The following is an 18,792-nucleotide window of genomic DNA, read 5'->3' as shown; positions in this document are numbered from 1 at the left end:
ACTACACAATGCTAAAAGGCCTGGAAAGATGGTATGCTTAGAAAGTGTCTGAAGAAATTTCAAATGGAGAAATAGGGTGAGATTTTGTATTTTACATATGGTTAAAGACATAAAGCATAAAAAGTTTTGCTAAGTTTTTGAATTCAATAGCTGCTAGTCAGCTTACTGTGAAGGCTTTTTTGTCACTTGAGAAAGTTTGGAAAGTGCCATTGCTGATGCGCCTGTGAATATGACCTTTGTATATCCCACACCTGTGTATAGTAGCAAGATGATTCACTGCATCCTGCCTATGACTTATCAAGGCATGTTTCTTAGAGGTTTTTTGTTCTTACCTAAGATTTCATCCGTGTTCGTTTACAAACATGTTCTTTTGACATCTTTCCAGAACTCTTTCCCCTTTTCATCATTAGCCAGCAAAGAATTTTTTTTTTTTTTTTTTTTTTTTTTTTTTTTTTTTTTAAGGCAGGGTCTCACTCTGTCGCCCAGGCTGGAGTGCAGTGGTGTGATCACAGCTCACTGTAGGTAGCCTCAACCTCCCAAGCTGAGGTGATCCTCCCACCCCAGGCTCCTGAGTAGCTGGGACTATAGGCACAAGCCACCACACCCAGCTAATTTTTTTTTTTTTTTTTTGTATTTTTAGTAGAAATGGAGTTTTGCCATGTTGCCCAGGCTGGTCTTGAACTTCTGGTCTCAAGCAATCCACCCACCTTGCCCTCCCAAAGTGCTGGGATTACAGGTGTGAGTCATTGCACCCAGTTCCAGAAAAGACTGTTTTGAGACCCCTGACCTTTGGAATATTTAAATGATGGCTGAGATGGCTGTTTATGTGACTGCTGCTGATTTCATACAGGCAAGGACTGATGATTCTTTTTGCATTTATGTATCATTTTCTTTTCCCAGCCTTTCTTCAGTGTTCCGGACCTCATGTATAACAATGTAAAAGTGTAAATTAGCCACCAGATTTAATTATAAAAATGAACTTAGCAGGAAAAAAACTCTTTGTGTTTATAGTTCTTTAGCATATATACTTCTGTTAATGACTTTTCCTTAGAAAATTAGACATGCTGATATATTTGCAGCTGCTCATATCAGCATATACATTTAGAATAGTAATAGGCTGGGGGCAGTGGCTCATGCCTGTAATCCCAACACTTTGCGAGGCTGAGATGGGAAGATTGCTTGAGCCCAGAAGGTCAAGACTAGCCTGGTCAACATAGTAAGCGCCCATCTATATTAAAATTTTTTTTTATTAAAAAAAAAGTCAAATGGTAATAATACTGATTCATTGCTTTAAAACAGATGTTTGTATATTTATAGACTTCAGAAGAAAAATGTAAATATATTTACTGGGAAGAGTTAATTTGTACGTAGGTAGATGGCATGAAAGTATCATTCATCTCTATACTTTAATATGATAACTTGAATCTATAGTTTTCATCTTTTTTAATTTATGTCATATATATATTTACTTATCTATATTCAATTTTTTAATGTTTGGGAATTCTTCTCATTTTTTTAATTTTTTTTTTTTTTTTTTTTTTAAAGAGATGGGGTCTTGCTATGTTTACCAGGCTGGTCTTGAACTCCTGGCCTAAAGCAGTTTTCCCATCTTGGCCTCCCAAAGTGCCAGGATTACAGGCATAAGCCACCACGCCTGGCCAATGTTTGGGAATTCTTGATTTGATAAAATATAGTTCAATAGGGAAAAGAATTACTAATCATTGAAAAATTACAAAATACCAAGCATTCTGCTTTATGGCTTAACTTATGTTATTGCATTGACTTTTCATAGATAGCTATAAACCATTTTACAAACCATGAAACTGAAGCTCAGAAAGGTTACATCATGATTTATGTATCTGTTTGCCCCTATTAAATTATAAATTACTTTAAATTAGGGACCAATTATTAATTCATAGCAAAATGCACAAGGTCTAACACATATTAAATGTTAAGTAAATCTGTGTTTGTTGAAAATTACACAACTAATAAGGAGCACAATGGGGCTCAACTTGGAACTTTACCTGAATTCAAAACCTGTGCCATTTCTACTATTCCAAATTGTTACATCAGTTCTGTGATGTCTATCCTTTCAATCTATCATATTTTATTTATCTCTTATGCTACTACATACTTACTGTCTCAATATTATTTTTGTACATCTATTATTTTCTTGTAAGATAGCCATTGGAAGTTCGGAAATATATCTTCATATTTATTTGCTTATTTAACCATTTTCACTTTTATTCATTCAACAAATATTTATTTCACGTCTGCTCTGTGCAAGGTCTTGTGCTAGGTGCTGGTAATATAGTGTTAAACAAGATAGATATTATCTTCATGGAAAACACATCTTTGTGTTCTCCAGGTATCTTAAGCTTAGTAATAGTATTAATGTTATCATAGTTAAAGTGAGCGGTCTGAAGTTCAACTGAGCACAAATCCCAGTGCATCTGTTTATTAGCTATGTGCAACTTAGTTACTTCCCACATATATTAGAATTTTGGGGAGCGTAGTCATAGATCAAACCTTGTGAAATTGCCATTTAGGTAGGTCTGAAAATGATTGAATATCAGAAACTGCAAATATTCGACTTAATATAATTAAAGCTTTTAGAACAATGTCTAGAACATAATATTAGCTATTATTATTTTTGAGGGAATATTTGAAAACCTTTTAGCTGCACTTAAATAAATTTGGGCATATCATGAGGTTTCTAAAATTTGATAGTCTTTATAATCTAACCTTAAGTCATATATCAATTTCAGGTATCAGGTAGTAGTGACAGAAAAATATAATTTTTGATGCCTGTATAATAGCCCATGTGAAGTGAATTGCTTTTGTCTCAGATGAACCTTCATAAACATCCTAGTTACTGCTCACTTTGGTAGAGTTAGTTCAGAAACCGACTCCTGAAAATCAAAAGCTAGAAGGATGGCTTTTAAAATTGTAAGTTATTACAAGCAATTATGGCCATTTGACTAAATTAATGAATTAGAAATCAAATTTAGATTGTTTCCTTATTGTTTTTTAAAATTAATTTTTAAAATATAATTCACATATCATAAATTTATCCCTTTAGATTGTATAATTCACTGGCTTTTAGTATATTCACAAAGTTCCATAATCATTACGGCCATCTAATTCCAGAACTATTTTATCATCCGTGAAAGAAACTATACACACTAATAGTCACTCCCCATTTCCCCTTCCTCCTATCCCCTGGCAACCACTAATCTACTTTCTGTGTTTGTGCCTGTTCTGGACATTTCATATAAATGGAATCATACAGTATGTGGTCTTTTGTATCTGGCGTCTGTCATTTAGCATAATGTTTACAAAGTACTTTCCTACTGTAGCATGTATTAGTACTTCATTTTTTTTGCTTGAAAAATATTCCAGTGTATGAATATACTACATTTTGTTTATGCATTAGTTAATGAAGATTGAATTGTTTCTAATTTGTGGCTTTTATGACTACTGTTTCCATGAACATTTACATACACAATTTGTATGGCTATGCTTTCATTTCTCTTGGGTGTATATATCTAGAGTTTATAATTGTCGTATGTTGTTGCTGCTGCTTCTGTTTGTTTAGTGATTTTTCTGATCTGATTCTGTAAAATCTGTATTCTTTTTTATATATGGCTACTGAAATCTCTCTTTGGTTAGCTTAATGATCAGCTAGTGATTAGATAAAAATTTCCTTAAATGCCCTGATCTAATAAGTCTCCCATCCTTTGCTAATGGGCTTTGTGTGATGTTGGGGTATATCCTTAGTGCTCCAACAGGCAGTTGTAACTCTGCCTTAGCCTTCACTTCCTGCTTGTGCAGAGCCTCAAAATCTGCCAGTGGTGAGAAATTATGGCCCTTTCAGTTTTTTCTCAGGCAAACACACAACCCTGCATTTGTTTCTGGCCTTTCTGAGTTCCAGAAATATATCAGAGCTTTCCAAAGACCCCTCTGGAAATTGTGTTTCCTAATTTTTCCTTTTAAGTGTTTTGGTCAGCTTTCCCTTTACCCAGCTTTCGCTGCTGCTTCAGGCAGTTGTGATGTTAGACAGTTGCCATTGATTTTTGTTTTTTCTTTTTTAACAAATGCCCTGGGGAGAAGGCTGTTTGCAGGAGTAAGCTCTGAGTCAGGTCACATAAAAACCAGGCTTGTGAGTGGAGGTTTCCAGAGAACTGCTAGACATGTAAAATAATCACAGTTCTCTCATGGTAAGATTTTTGGGGAGCTCTAAACTATTCTGCTCCTCTATTCTCCCCACCTCAATGCCCCAGTGATTGTTAAGCTCCTGTTTTCTCAGTTCTGTGATTATGAGGCTGTTCGTTTTCAAGGCTGCCAAGGAGCTGGACAAAGGGAAGCGGACTTAGGGCAACTTAAAAAGCCACAAATCTCACCTTTCTTATTGAGATTCAGCCATTTTTCTTGAATAAACAGTCTTCAGATTGTTGCAAGCCTTTGGTTAATTTCCAGGGTTCTGAAAAAATTGATTTTCACAGTTTTTGGTTAATTTCCAGTGTTCTGAAAAAGTTGATTTTCACAGTTTTTGCTGGTATTTTATTGTTTTATGGAATAATAGATTTTTTGAGTTTATTTTGAAAGTGCTTAACTTTTCTATTTGTCATTGATATTTTAAAAATATTAGACATGTAACATAATTTTTTGCCTTCTTTTACTTCTTTTGTAGCTGGGTGTGGTGGTGTGCACCTGTAATCCCAGGTATTCGGGAGGCTGAGACAGGAGAATCACTTGAACCTGGGAGGCAGAGGTTGCAGTGAGCCAAGATTGCGCTACTGCACTCCAGCCTGGGTGACAGAGCGAGACTCCATCTCAAAAAATATATATATAGAAAAGATCTATCTCAAGTTATTTTTATTGCTGAACATTAATAGGTGCTTAATATTATTATATAGCCAATAAACACATGAATGAATTGTTTTTTGTGTCCATACTTTGTCTATTTATCATATATGCAGCATTTATTGAGCATTTAATCTGCTAGGTAGTAGGGTAGAGCTAAATAAGGTATGGTCACTATTTCAAGAAGTTGTCGCCGGGCGTGGTGGCTCACGCCTGTAATCCCAGCACTTTGGGAGGCTGAGGCGGGTGGATCATGAGGTCAGCGACCATCCTGGCTAACACGGTGAAACCCCGTCTCTACTAAAAAAATACAAAAAAAAATTAGCTGGGCATGGTGGCAGGTGCCTGTAGTCCCAGCTACTCGGGAGGCTGAGGCCGGAGAATGGCGTGAACCCAGGAAGCTGAGCTTGCAGTGAGTGGAGATTGAGCTACTGCACTCCAGCCTGGGTGACTGAGCGAGACTCTGTCTCAAAAAAAAAAAGGAAGTTGTCAGTTTACTGGGCAAGATTAAGAAAAAAATCAACAACTAAAAGCATGTATTGTGATAGAAAAGTCTAGTAGCTGTAGAAGTTTTATCTTTGTACATATCCTCAGGGCCTGACACACCATTATTTCTTACTTGGACTATTGCAACTAGCATCACCATCATCATTTTTATCTTTTCTTTTTTTTTTTTTTTTTTTTTTTTTGTGACGCAGTTTCACTCTTGTTGCCCAGGCTGGAGTGCAATGGCACGATCTCGGCTCACCGCAACCTCCGCCTCCCAGGTTCAAGTGATTCTCCTGCCTCAGCCTCCCTAGTAGCTGGGATTATAGGCATGTGCCACCACGCCCGGCTAATTTTGTATTTTTAGTAGAGACGGTGTTTCTCCATGTTGATCAGGCTGGTCTCGAACTCCCGACCTCAGGTGATCCACCCGCCTCGGCCTCCCAAAGTGCTGGGATTACAGGCGTGAGCCACCGCGCCTGGCATCATTTTTATCTTTTCAATTCATTTTCTATACCACAAACAAAATGATCTTTACAGAATGATAACTAGGTTATGTTACCCTGTCTCTTTAAAATCCTTCAATGATTTTCATCAACCACCAGTTCAAATCATGAGATTTCCTTTTTATGGCCTACAATTCTTAGAAATATCTGATTTCATTTGGTACTCCATCTCATAACTCATTCTTCTTTCATGATGTTGAGCTCATTCCAGTTCCTAGAGCACAGCATAACTCTTTCTTGTCTCATGGTCTTTGCACATATTGTTTCTTTTGCTGGGAATATCTGTTCTGCAACTCTTTGCATAGCTGACTTCAGATCATTCTAGTGTCAGCTTAAATATTACTCAGAGTGGCTTCCCTGATCACCCGCCTCTCATTCTAAATTATATACTCTCATTTTACTCTATGCAATTTCTCTTGCAGTCTTTATCACAGGATTTGCATATTTGTATATTTGTAACTATATTTTATGTATATTTGTTTAATCTCTATGCAGCTAAAATAAATCTTTGCAAGGAATGTTTCTTTTTGTCCATAGTATGTCCTCAGTAAATATTCAAAAATAAATTAATCAGTGAATAGAAGACATTCAGTCAAAATATATCTTCATCTGAACTTAGGGGATGCCCAATTCTACCAGGTAATAATGCCTAAACAATCTCGAAGGAGTAGTTTGTGTTAGATGAAAATGGTTTGGTATTCTAGGATAACAATAGTAACATCAAGCGCAAAGGCCCGGAAGTGTGAGAAAATAAGGCTTAGGAGAGCAGTTCTCAAACTTTTTGATTTTAAAATCTTGTAACTCTTAAAAATTATTGAGGACCTCAAGGGGGATTTTTTAAAATGTAGGTTATTATCTATCAATATTTACTATATTAGAATTAAAACTGAGAAATTAAGAAAATATGTAATTTACTTAAAAATAACTATGTTAAATAATACATCTTTCATGAAAAATAACCATATTTTCCAAAAAAAATTGTGAGAAGAATTACTTTATATCAAAGACAGCTAGGTTCTCATACCTTCTTCATTCAATCTGTTGCACTATTTTGTATTAGCTGAAGTGTGGTTTTCATACCTTCTTCATTCAGTCTGTTGCATTATTTTGTATTAGTTGAAGTGTGTAAAGAAGGTCTGACCTCACTCAGATAAGTGGTTGGAAAAGAAAAAAAGCATATTTATTATTATTAACACCAACTTTATCAGAAAGTCTTTAAGTATTGAGAAGCTGTTAAACTCACACAAATAATACAAAATTTGAAATTTTTGCTTGAAAGCTTGAATTTTATCATTGGCAACAAATATTGCTGGTTGTTTTCCTTAAAGCGATGGGCTCGCTTTTTTCATTTTTGAGAAAATGTCATCCAAATGCCAAGTCTTAATAACCATAGTTATTCAAGGGTGGTGGGTAATTAACTTGCTCAGGATCACATAGCTAGTAAGTGGCAGAGCTAGGTCTAGAGACCAGATCTTTTGATTATATTCTATTATATTGCCCTATGTCTAAATTATTTGGACTTGCCAAACCGTGTCTTACAATAATGTATTGTGGTGTTTTTCCTAGAGAGCATGAATGGTTTAAACAAGATTTGCCCAGTTACTTATTTCCTGAAGACCCTTCCTATGATGCTAACGTCATTGATGATGAGGCTGTGAAAGAAGTGTGTGAAAAATTTGAATGTACAGAATCAGAAGTAATGAACAGTTTATATAGTGGTGACCCTCAAGACCAGCTTGCGGTGGCTTATCATCTTATCATTGACAATCGGAGAATAATGAACCAAGCCAGTGAGTTCTACCTCGCCTCTAGTCCTCCATCTGGTTCTTTTATGGATGATAGTGCCATGCATATTCCCCCAGGCCTGAAACCTCATCCAGAAAGGATGCCACCTCTTATAGCAGACAGCCCCAAAGCAAGATGTCCACTGGATGCACTGAATACGACTAAGCCCAAATCTTTAGCTGTGAAAAAAGCTAAGTGGCATCTTGGAATCCGAAGTCAGAGCAAACCGTATGACATTATGGCTGAAGTTTACCGAGCTATGAAGCAGCTGGATTTTGAATGGAAGGTAGGAAATTATAATGTAATAAGATCATTTGTAGAAGCCAGTTTTCTATATTATAAGCTGCTCTGAGCTCCTGAGTTGAGTATTAAGCCCAACTTTTTCTAGTAATATGCTATGCACATTAAAAACAAAACAAATAACCTCTATAAGGATGAAAAGTGGTTGATACTGGGAACCAACATATTTTGAATTATAGAAGTGTTCTTGGTCAAGAAAAAAGTAATCAACTAGAAATCATCTGAGAAAATAGCTTACCAGTTTCAGCATGCATCATAGCAATGAAAAATCATGAGTGTCTTCAAAGATAGTATGTTTTTACTTTCTCTTTTTTTTTTAGGGAGGTTATTTTTCTTTTCTCTTTTTTTAGGTGACAGAGGCAGGTGGCTGTAATAGCTAGTGGTCGATACAAATTATATCATCAGAACATATTTATTCAGTCAATAAACACTTTTCTCCAAGTTGTGATATTCTCTTTTATTTGGCTAGTGCTTTTAATACTTAGAGTACATTTTCCTTACTCTCAGCCTACAGTTTGCTTTTCTTAAAAATTAGTGCTCAATTTCATTTCAGTTCTATTTGAATATATGTGTGGGGAGGGGCATTTTTTCTTTTCAGATATGCCTTTCACTCTTGTTCTTTTCTTGAGGATTGTGAACTTTTAAAGGAAGAAGAAAAATGTGCAAACTTACCACATAAATATGCATTTGATGTGTTCAAATAAATCAGTCATTTTCATTTTATTATTTGTACATGAAATGAGTATTTTCTTAAAATCATTTAAAAAACAGATCTCTCTGTTTTGGAGCAGTCTTATTTAGTTAAAAAAGAAACGTTAACATTTTTAAAATTCTGTACTGAAACATTTTGAAATTAGTACCACAGATGTTTTGAAAACCCAAAGCAGTGTTGTTTTTTTGTTTGTTTTTTGTTTTTGTTGTTTGTTTTTTTGAGACAGGGTCTCACTCTGTTGCCCAGGCTGGATTGCAGTGGCGCGATCTTGGCTCACTGCAACCCAGGGTCAGGCTATCCTCTCACCTCAGCCTCCCTAGTAGCTGGGACTACAGGCGCCTGCCACCACACTCGGCTGATTTTTTTTTGTATGTTTTTGTAGAGATGGGGTTTCACCATGTTGCCCAGGCTGGTCTGAAGCTCCTGGGCTCAGGCAGTCCACCCACCTTGGCCTCCCAAAGTGTTGGAATTACAGGCGTGAGCCACTGTGCCTGGTCCTCTTTGTTCCTTCTACTCCATAATCATCCATGAACATGTTCAGGCAGAGACTGGACAACCAAATTAGAATTGATGTTTTAGAGTTGATGCTTATCTAGAGTGAAAGCTGGACCCTATGTAATCTCTGGGTTCTCTTTAAGTTTTTCTTTTATCTTTCACTTTTTTCTTCAGTACCCCAAATTTATTCAAGTAGCTTTTCCTTTAAATCTTAATTGCCATACAGTACTGCTTAGTGGGTATTAAATAAATACTAACGTGAACTACCAGTAATATAAAAAAATTATTTGATATTCCTTTCCTACCTCACCCCTATTAATTATTTGTTTTGACTTTTTTTGCATAAAAAGGTAGATATTTTGTAGTTTATTATTTTTATTGATTTTTCACTTTAGGTAGTGAATGCATACCATCTTCGTGTAAGAAGAAAAAATCCAGTGACTGGCAATTACGTGAAAATGAGCTTACAACTTTACCTGGTTGATAACAGGAGCTATCTTTTGGACTTTAAAAGCATTGATGGTAAGGAAGCTATGCATGCATGAGCTCTGAGAAGATAAAACTTGGCACTAGTTGACCAGATGTTAAAATCATCTCGAAGACATCCGGTGGGTAGGTCCTGCACTGGTTTTTAAGCAATCTAGACTTAACCAAAATGTAAGTGAAGTGAAAAGGATGAAAGACATGTTGAATACCTCTTACCTGGCATCTTTCCACAAGAAGTATCTCCGTGGCATAAAAGAATCATTTGAAGTGTTGCCGTGGAGCACAAGTAAGGAACAACAGGGAAGCAGGTTTTACTTTTTAAAATTAACTGACTTGTCAGATTCTTTGTCATATTTCTCCATTCATATTTTATTAGTATTATAGTGTCTAAACTTTCCCCTTCATCACCTTTCCTCATCCTGGGTGGCCAGGGCGACCAAATAGGTCTCCATTGGGATTTGGGTTGGATTTAGGTACCCATGGCAATCAAGGAGCCAAAGGCGTCAGGGAAAATTGTCATGTCCAAGAACTTAGTGTGTGCCAAGAATTAAACTTGGGTAAACCAAATCTGATTATTCATTTCAGAGGCCCAAGTGGGATAAAACCAGAATAAACCAAGGGTCAGGTGCTGGATGGAACAAGAATGGAACTGAGTTTAGAGTTAGGGAAGTTGTTTTAAACAAAGCATTTAAATTTTACTCTTGAACTACCATCAACTATGTATGGTAGTGTTTATATGGATCCCAGACCTCTTTCATCGAAATTACGTGTTGTTGTTATTAAAACGCAGATCCCTGGGAACCACTCCAGACCTATCAAATCAGAATTTCTGGAGATTGGTCCTGGGAATCGTAGAAAATGCAGTTTTAACAAGATTTCTCTCACTTTGCCCTCCACCTCCCCAAGGCAATATATGATGGTAACTTTTGTTTTTACCTTAATGATTTTTTTTGTTGATATGCTAGAAGAAAATAAGTTGTCAAGGATATGCTTTCTTCACATGCAGAGATATCAGTTTGATTCCAATATCAATGCCGATTACTCCGATTTGAGAAGGACTTAGGGGCCACATTTTGACTGTGTGCAAGTCTTGTGATTGGTAGCGATGTTTGTTATGATTGTTGGAAGGAAGAGGACTGTGCTTCTACAACACGGAAACATGACATTCATTATTAAGTTGCCCTTGCTCAGATGTGTTTACTTAATATTCTGAATATCATAAATTCATAGGAAGGGCTTGGGCATATATACTTTCCATATAAATTGCTCTTCTTTGGTCCATTTCAGATGAAGTAGTGGAGCAGAGATCTGGTTCCTCAACACCTCAGCGTTCCTGTTCTGCTGCTGGCTTACACAGACCAAGATCAAGTTTTGATTCCACAACTGCAGAGAGCCATTCACTTTCTGGCTCTCTCACTGGCTCTTTGACCGGAAGCACATTGTCTTCAGTTTCACCTCGCCTGGGCAGTCACACCATGGATTTTTTTGAAATGTGTGCCAGTCTGATTACTACTTTAGCCCGTTGATCTGTCTCTAGTTTCTTTCTGTTATTGCACTATGAAAATCAGTTATATTCTTTAAATTTTTATCTTACTTTTGGATAATATCCACTGCAATACTAATTGAGAAACATGAATTATTTCCAGAGGCACACAATGCTATTGAAATTACTGAAAACAAAATATCTGACATCTTATTTACTTGTAGAAATCTGTAATTCTATTGTGCCTATGATAAATTCACATAGGCAATATCTTTAATAGGTTAATATCGATGAAGATTTTTAATTACAATAATGAGTTCACTACAGACGATTAACACACCACACTGGCGAACCATCTCAATGTAAGGGTGGTTTGGCAACACCTCCTTGCTTTGCTGTTTGGTGTAGGTAAATCTAGTTTACTTCCTAAATTTCAGTAGGCTTTATGCTGTGTTTATGCCCCCAATTTATTTTAACAAAAGAAGATTAAAAAGTAAAAGAACCACGAGTAAGATATTATTTAAATGTTGAAATCTTAAAAACCTGCCTCCAAGATTTCAGAAGCCAAGTTTTTCTAACAGTATTTGTACAAATACTGCCTAGTGTATTCAACAGAAGGACTGTGGTCATGTAACAGGTAACCACAATTTTCAGGTTTCTTAAAAACAGCTGTAACTAACTCAGGATTTTTATCTTGAGATTTCCCTGAATAATATATTTATCTTAAGAGCCTTCAAGTTTCAAATTAATATTGGAACATCTGGAATTGCAACAACTTTTGTCTTTTACATAAACTTATGTCATTTAAAAAATGTCTTCAAAATCTACCTTTCTCAAATTCTTTTTGCCTCTATTTATTTTTGCATTTCACCAACAGTGATAAAATAGTTAAATGAAACAAAGCAAAGTATCAACAGTCCCTTAAATGAGAATCCTTATCTTTGATCTTTATTTTCTGTGTTAGGTGTTAGGGTCCTGGTGCAGCTCATAATGCTAATTCTTCATTGGAAGCCACTCCCTTCACTTCACCTAACCTAGTCACTATTGTCTTTGTTCATTGTTTGATCCTGAGTGGTTGATTGATATAGCTTTGAATCTTTTCTAGTCCAAGTTTGAAAACACTGTTCTGGCCCTAAGGGCTGGCTATGACCTTCACTGTTGAACCTGATAGGGCAGGGAAGCTTTGAACATCAAGAAAAAATTTTTATCTTAAATAAATATATATATATATTCACAAACCAGTGCTTTTAAGCAAAAACCAGATTTTTGTTTGTTTGTTTTGCTTTGTGCAGGTTTTTTTTAAGATTAAAAAACACAAACTATAGCAGGGTAGATAATAGTTTATTGATTATATTTTGTTTTAGTAAAAGTATTTAATTTTAAATTCTGTGTAATTTATCTAATTTGTATTTATTCTTTTGTTATTTTTATGTTGTAATTAACACTTATTTACCTGGATTACCCTAAAAAAATTAAGCTCTTGAAAACAAAAAAATGACATTACCTTGACAGGCTTCTCTTTGCCAAAAGTAATGTATGTTCTACCAAGAAGCAAATGAGAATATTAGACTAAGTTTCTCCTGTGTTCGTGGAAAACAAGTGTGTCTATCTTTAAATTTTCTTTGAATCAGGAGTTTGCGTTGTGTCACATCATATGGCTTTGCAGATCTTTTAAAAACTGATGTTAAATAACTTATAAGTCCAACTTCTTAATATCAAAATAAATGAATAGTTCACCAATTTGGGAAGGAGGGCGGGTTGCAATTTGAGATAGTGTAAGGTTTAATTATTGAAAGACTGCCATCTTGTGGCACCTAAAGGTAATTTTTACGTGATTATTTGTATAGTGATAAGCAGTCCTGCTGTGTTAGCCTGGTCCATTATAGATATGGCATAGTTTTGGGTTCTCTAAATGGGTCCATACCTCTTTTGGGAAAAAACAGGGCCACCTCATAATATTTGCCTGATTATGAATGGAATTACCTTAGAAATAAGGAACTAATCAGATTACTTAACCCCAATGACAAAATCCGCAAAAATTTTGAAGGCAGAGAAACAGAAGGAATCCAGTGATGTTTTAGCTCCATTAGTCTAATAGGTCAGATATTAAAAAATTGTTCATATCAAAATTACCTTATATGGATGATTGCCATGTTTTTTGAGAGTTAATTATTTACTGTTTTCTAATTCTTGCCAGTATTTATGAACAGCTGTAGTTTGATATTTACCTACTGAATTTTAGGAGAACTAATGGTCACAGTTTGGGTTCTTTTATGTGTATGTTTTTAAAACAGCTATTTTGTGAATCTAGGTGGTTGGTTTTTAGAGAGAAGATTTCAGGAGATGCAGTCCAGCACAATTAGAGCTAGAACATTGTTACAGCAGGCTTTTTGTTGCTCATGGGCAGATAGAGGGAAAGAATCAGTTGTTAGCCCCAAATTTCCACATTTCAGTCTTGTAAACTCTGGATGTGGTAGGTAGATGTGGGCTAACAATAATTTCCTCCAGTTAAGACACGGGAGAAGAGCTTCTATTATTAGGTTATAGATAAGGCCTTAGTTATATCTTGGAAATGGACTCCATGTAGTTCTAGAACTGCATTTCCCAAAGTATATCCTGTGAGATGCTCCACAGAAAAAAAGATTGCATGGACTAAGTTTGAAAAATGTTGCATGCTACTCTTCCCCTCGAAGATGACAGTGGATGTCAGCATTAAAGACTTTGACAGGTCTTTCTGTGAAAAAAAAGAAAGCCATATAACTTTGTTGAACTTTGCCCAAATTAATTTTTCATTTTAAAAAACTTAATATCCCATGAAAAAAGGCAAATTTGGGAAATACATTTTTTAGGAAAATACTGTCCCAGAATGCCATAATTAGGGTAGTTAATAATTAACACTTCCATTTCTCTTACTGGTTGTTGGGAGAATCTGATTGAAAATTAGAATTACTTTGTTTTAACTTGCAGACATGTTCATCATGAGTGAATGCTGGATTAAATAGAATTTTCTGTGTCTGCAACTTGTTTCATGACACCTTGGTTTTCTTAATCATCTTGTATTATTATTTGAGTGCAACATTATTCTTATGCATGGGTGACTGAAAAACCTGAAACAAGATTACTTGTTAAAAAAAAGTCTAAGAGACTAGTGACTCATGCTTATGGCTCTGTGGGTAATGAATCAGTGTCACTGATTCTTACTTTTAAAATGTGTAGTCAGTGAACATTTTCTAAATACTTTTCTTTGGGATACCATATGAAGATCTAATTCCTTATGTTTCAATGTAGGAACAGCTACCTTCTCAAATAGAATATGCAGGGAGGGAAGTAGGCAAACCATTTACAAGTTGGGTTTTTGTTTTGATTAACCTGTTAAGAGACACTTTTGTAATCTCTAGTGTTTACATTCCTTTATACTAGCTATCTATAAAGAGAATCCAGAAGCCTAAATTAATCAGAAATAATTGTATTTCTATGTCAGGGTATTGGCTATATGTAGCATGAACAATTCTCCATTTTCTGCAAATGGGTTTTTCAGGACAGTTTTATAATTCTGAGTTTGCTTTTTCTTATTCCCTAGACAGTTTGTACTCAGGGAATACAAATTGATTTTTACTGTTAAATGAGACATAGTTTAGAAAAAATCATAAGCAACTATTGTAGATTTTTGATCTGTTTGGATTTATCAGTAGCATTGAATAATGTGCAGTGTACTGAGTTAATGTAGGCACCTCACTTTCGATTTATAAAATGTAAAAACCTGGAACATGCCTGCCACAGACACCACTTTGTCTATTCACCGGGTAATAATTTACATCCTATTAATGGTTGTAAAAGCTGAGTGTCTAAATGCTAGACATGTTCACAATTTTGTCTGTTTTTGTTTATTTGTTTTTAAAGACCCAAACCTTTTCAATCTTGCATTTATTTACTTGGTTCTCCTGTGTCACCCTGTGGCTTTTTAAATAGGGAATGTAATTTATTTTAATAGTAGTTCTCAAAGACTCTATTAAAAACTCTGGACGAGGGATATGTGCAATCTGTTGGTAAGTCACATCCTATGTTTGGCCTCATTTTTATAACTCCTAAAATGAGAAAGGTAGATTTTAACACTTCTAAGGTACCTTTGAGCTTTCAAGTTCTTTTCTGCTTTTCCATATGATTTGTGTTAGTGTTCACTTTTTATATATTTAGAGTTTTTATATGAGTGTGAATGTTTCTGTTTTGATTTGGTGAGGCATGTCAAAGGTATATACTTGAATATTTTTCTAAATACAGCTGCTGGAGGAATGCAAATGGCAAAAATCATCCAGAAAACCAAACACGGTGAAACATCACGTCCATTTGGCATGAAGAAAAGCATTACAAATTTGGAGTGATGAAAGTGTTCCATATATTTTTTATAGTGATTTTTCGATCTAGAGACCCTTCATATTGTTTACTTACTATTACAATAACTTGGAGAGGTAACCAGAGAAAGCATTTTTGCCATTTCCAGATGAGGAAGCAGGACCAGAAAGCTCTTCATAAAGCTTTAACACCATACAAGTATCCAGCAGTGATCAATTGCTCTTTATAGGAAACCACCTTTCCTCTGGGGAAGAACAGTCTGAATTAATAAAACATCAGAGTGGTTGAGTAATAAAAATAAACACAGATGTATTGCTTTCAAGTCTTAGAGTGACATAAAGTAGTCTTAAATAAATAGTTCTTATTTTAACCAGTTGATTGTACTAACGAGATGTAATTATCTGAAGTATTTATGATTAGCATATTGGTTTTTATAAGTATTTCTGAGTTATTGAGGGTGCTTAAAAATGCTGAAGAAACTTTCAAACATGATTCTTCTTATAATTTTATGTGATTCTTATAGCACAATCATTTTTGAAAAAGGAAAACTAGGCTGGGTGTAGTGGCTCATGCCTATAATCCCAGCACTTTGAGAGGCCAAAGTGGGTGGATCACCCGAGTTCAGGAGTTTGAGACCAGTCTGGCCAACATAGTGAAACCTCGTCTCTACTAAAAATATAAAAATTATCCGGTGTGGTGACAGGCTGCTTGTAATCCCAGCTACTCGGGAGGCTGAGGCATGGGAATCTCTTGAACCTGGGAGGCAGAGGTTGCAATAAGCCAAGATCATGCCACTGCATGCCAGCCTGGGTGACAGCACAAGACTCTGTATCAAAAAAAAAAAAAGGAAAAAGAAAACTAGCCCCAGTCCCTGTCTAAATTGTTATAGTTTTTGACTATTATCTGAATTAGTCTTATCCAAATTTCATATGCAGATTGATAATTTTTCATTTTGTATGTATATTACATGATATAACTATTTTCATAGAATATATTTCTAATTTACAAACACTGAATTATTATTAGCTTGATAGAGTTTCTCCCAAACCTTATAAAACTTTGAAATGTACTTATGTTTGAGCTTTAAAAATTATAAAAACTTCACTTAAACAAGTTGCTGGCATCATTACTAGCCTTTCCACCTATAATTATGATGCATTTGATGCCACTGAACAGTAATAGCACAAAGAACAGGTCACACGGTCTAGACTGGACTGAGTTTTAATTAAACTTCTTCAGCCATAGCCTGATAAGAATCAGGCTGGGTCTAGAAGAGTTATCAGACTGTAGGCCTGTATTAATTTTGCAAGCTAATGTTAATGTTTACTGCCAGCCTTGCATAGCAATGCCAGTTTGCCGTTGTGACTATGATGTGACTTTTGGTAAAAATGGTTTATATCTAAAGTAGTTTAGATTTTATGGAAGTGGCTCTTGATTGTTTGGACAAGCAGGGTAGGTAAATTTCAATTACGTTTGAAGTGTAATTAAATCCTAGAATAGAGCACTCTCCAGAAAAAAAAAAATGAAAAAAGAATTTGGAGACTATCCTGGCATGAAGACTTTTTTGAATAATATGTAGAATTTTGACAAGGTTCATACAGTGTGAGCTTTTTTGAGGTGGGCAGGGAGGGTTGCTACGTTGTGTTGATTTAAAATTTCAAGGAGGAACAAAAACATTCTAGCCAAGGAGAATTGCATTGTTAATTTTTTTCTACTAATTTAAACGTGCATTTTTCACAGTTACACATTTGTTTAAGTTTTGCTACCAAAAATGGCCATTTTTCTAGACAGATAACATTTTCCTAAAGTGGAAAAGAGATCCACTGTTCTAAAAAAAAAAAAAAACACTAAATTGTGCCTTCTCCCTTAAATTATAAGAAGAGTAATAGTAAAAACTTGTTTAAACTATATTTTCTTTTTTTCTAATCCCTCTCAGTTCTCCTTAGATCTGCCTCCTACAAATGATCATGTTGTTTGCATCTGCCTGATTGAGTTCCCTTGGTCAAACCTCTCACTATCACTATCAGAAGTTGTTCACTAAATGTATTTTCCTACTTCTTTCATGTTGATTGACTTTATAAGTCACCTTGGTAAACATAACATTTGGCCACCTTCTCATGCTTTATAAATGAATTTAATGAATGGCAGTTTTTATATTTAACCCCTTTAAAAAGTTTGTCAAGGAAACAACTCAGAGCTAAGAACAAAATCTAACTTGGAATCAGTTTCTTCCTTTGGCTGCTGAAGCAGCAGCAAGTCACATAACCTCATTTAGTTTTTTGATTTACAAAATGTGGATAATAACCTACCTCACAGATGTGTGTGAGCAACTGTTTGAAAGCCCTTGTTTAAATACAGGGTTTATATCCCCACATTCAATGTAAATTCCTTTTTTTAAAAAAAATAAGTATCTTTGATACTGATAGGATGAGTATCTTGATTTTTAGGTAAGATCACAGTTTCACAAATTGCGGTGTTGTTAGGTGATATTTAATATTTCTTGAGACCTCAAGTATTCAAATATCAAACTTGTCCTGTGTTGTAACAAATATTCAGAATCTCTTAAAATGTTGGCTGAAGCTGCCTTAATGTACCAAAATACAGCTCTCAAGACTGTTCACAAATATCTGTGGTTGTACAATGTTTTGAACATTTAATGTAAAGTTGTTATAGAACTGTGAACTCTAAGGATAGTATCTTTATTGTTTTAGGAAGAATGGTTGTGTTCTTTGTCATGTATGCTTAAATATACAGTGGATTTTGAGTGCAACAAATAAAACTGAAAACAGCCATTTGGTTGTGTCATGACAATCATAATATAGGATATAATATTTACTTTTTTTCAAAAACATCCTGCATTCATTCATTCTTAGCCTACCTTTGAAAAAGAAAAAAAAATCCATAGGTTGATACATTGACCCATTGAATACTTCATTACGTATTTATTGAAAATTTTTTTTAATTGTTGAAATTGGGACCACTTTTTATAATTGGTTTCAAGAAAAAAAATGAACAGACTTCCAGTGCTTTTCTGTTCAAATAAACTCCGATTCAAATTTCAGTTTTGTTTGTTATATACTTTTTGTGAGTGTTAAATGATATGGGAAGGATTTGTCTTTCAGTAACCATATGGAAAAGATGTCTTCCTGAATTACATAGCATTTCATAGTTACAGATTCTTCCTAATTAATGTTTGCACCGTATGAAACTCATAGGTAACAAACACAAAGGAGAAAAGCAGCCTGTCTGATTGCTTATAAGCTTTTTTCACAAAATCAAATTAAAGTCTCTGATTCATTTGAAAGCTATTTTTGTTTCTGCTC

At 35.0% G+C, this 18,792-nt stretch overlaps 1 protein-coding gene and 1 long non-coding RNA gene across 7 annotated transcripts in view; one reads left to right on the top strand and one right to left on the bottom strand.

The window, feature by feature from the left end:
- The window catches only part of PRKAA2 (protein kinase AMP-activated catalytic subunit alpha 2), a 70,038-nt gene extending 51,261 nt beyond the window's left edge, over positions 1 to 18,777 (top strand). For 4 of the 6 annotated variants that reach the window (XM_009458687.4, XM_016919269.4, XM_063801562.1 and 1 more), the window contains 3 exons: positions 7,425 to 7,929; positions 9,546 to 9,672; positions 10,924 to 18,777. In XM_009458687.4, the coding sequence (XP_009456962.1) occupies positions 7,425 to 7,929; positions 9,546 to 9,672; positions 10,924 to 11,162 (871 nt within the window). In that variant the 3' untranslated portion in view covers positions 11,163 to 18,777. Of the gene's footprint in view, positions 1 to 7,424; positions 7,930 to 9,545; positions 9,923 to 10,923 lie in introns of all 6 variants that reach the window. The other 2 variants (XR_010153841.1, XR_010153840.1) reach the window with 2 other exon arrangements.
- On the bottom strand, positions 1,228 to 10,977 carry LOC134809111 (uncharacterized). Its single transcript, XR_010153860.1, has 3 exons — positions 10,888 to 10,977; positions 6,883 to 10,780; positions 1,228 to 4,483 (listed from the first exon to the last, which is right to left on the bottom strand). It is a non-coding gene; the product is annotated as an uncharacterized LOC134809111 (long non-coding RNA).
- Positions 18,778 to 18,792: the final 15 nt, after the last annotated feature.

This window comes from Pan troglodytes, chromosome 1 (assembly GCF_028858775.2).
Source record: "Pan troglodytes isolate AG18354 chromosome 1, NHGRI_mPanTro3-v2.0_pri, whole genome shotgun sequence".
In the NCBI taxonomy this organism is placed as follows: Eukaryota; Metazoa; Chordata; class Mammalia; order Primates; family Hominidae; genus Pan; species Pan troglodytes.
This window is presented reverse-complemented; position numbering and strand designations above follow the sequence as displayed.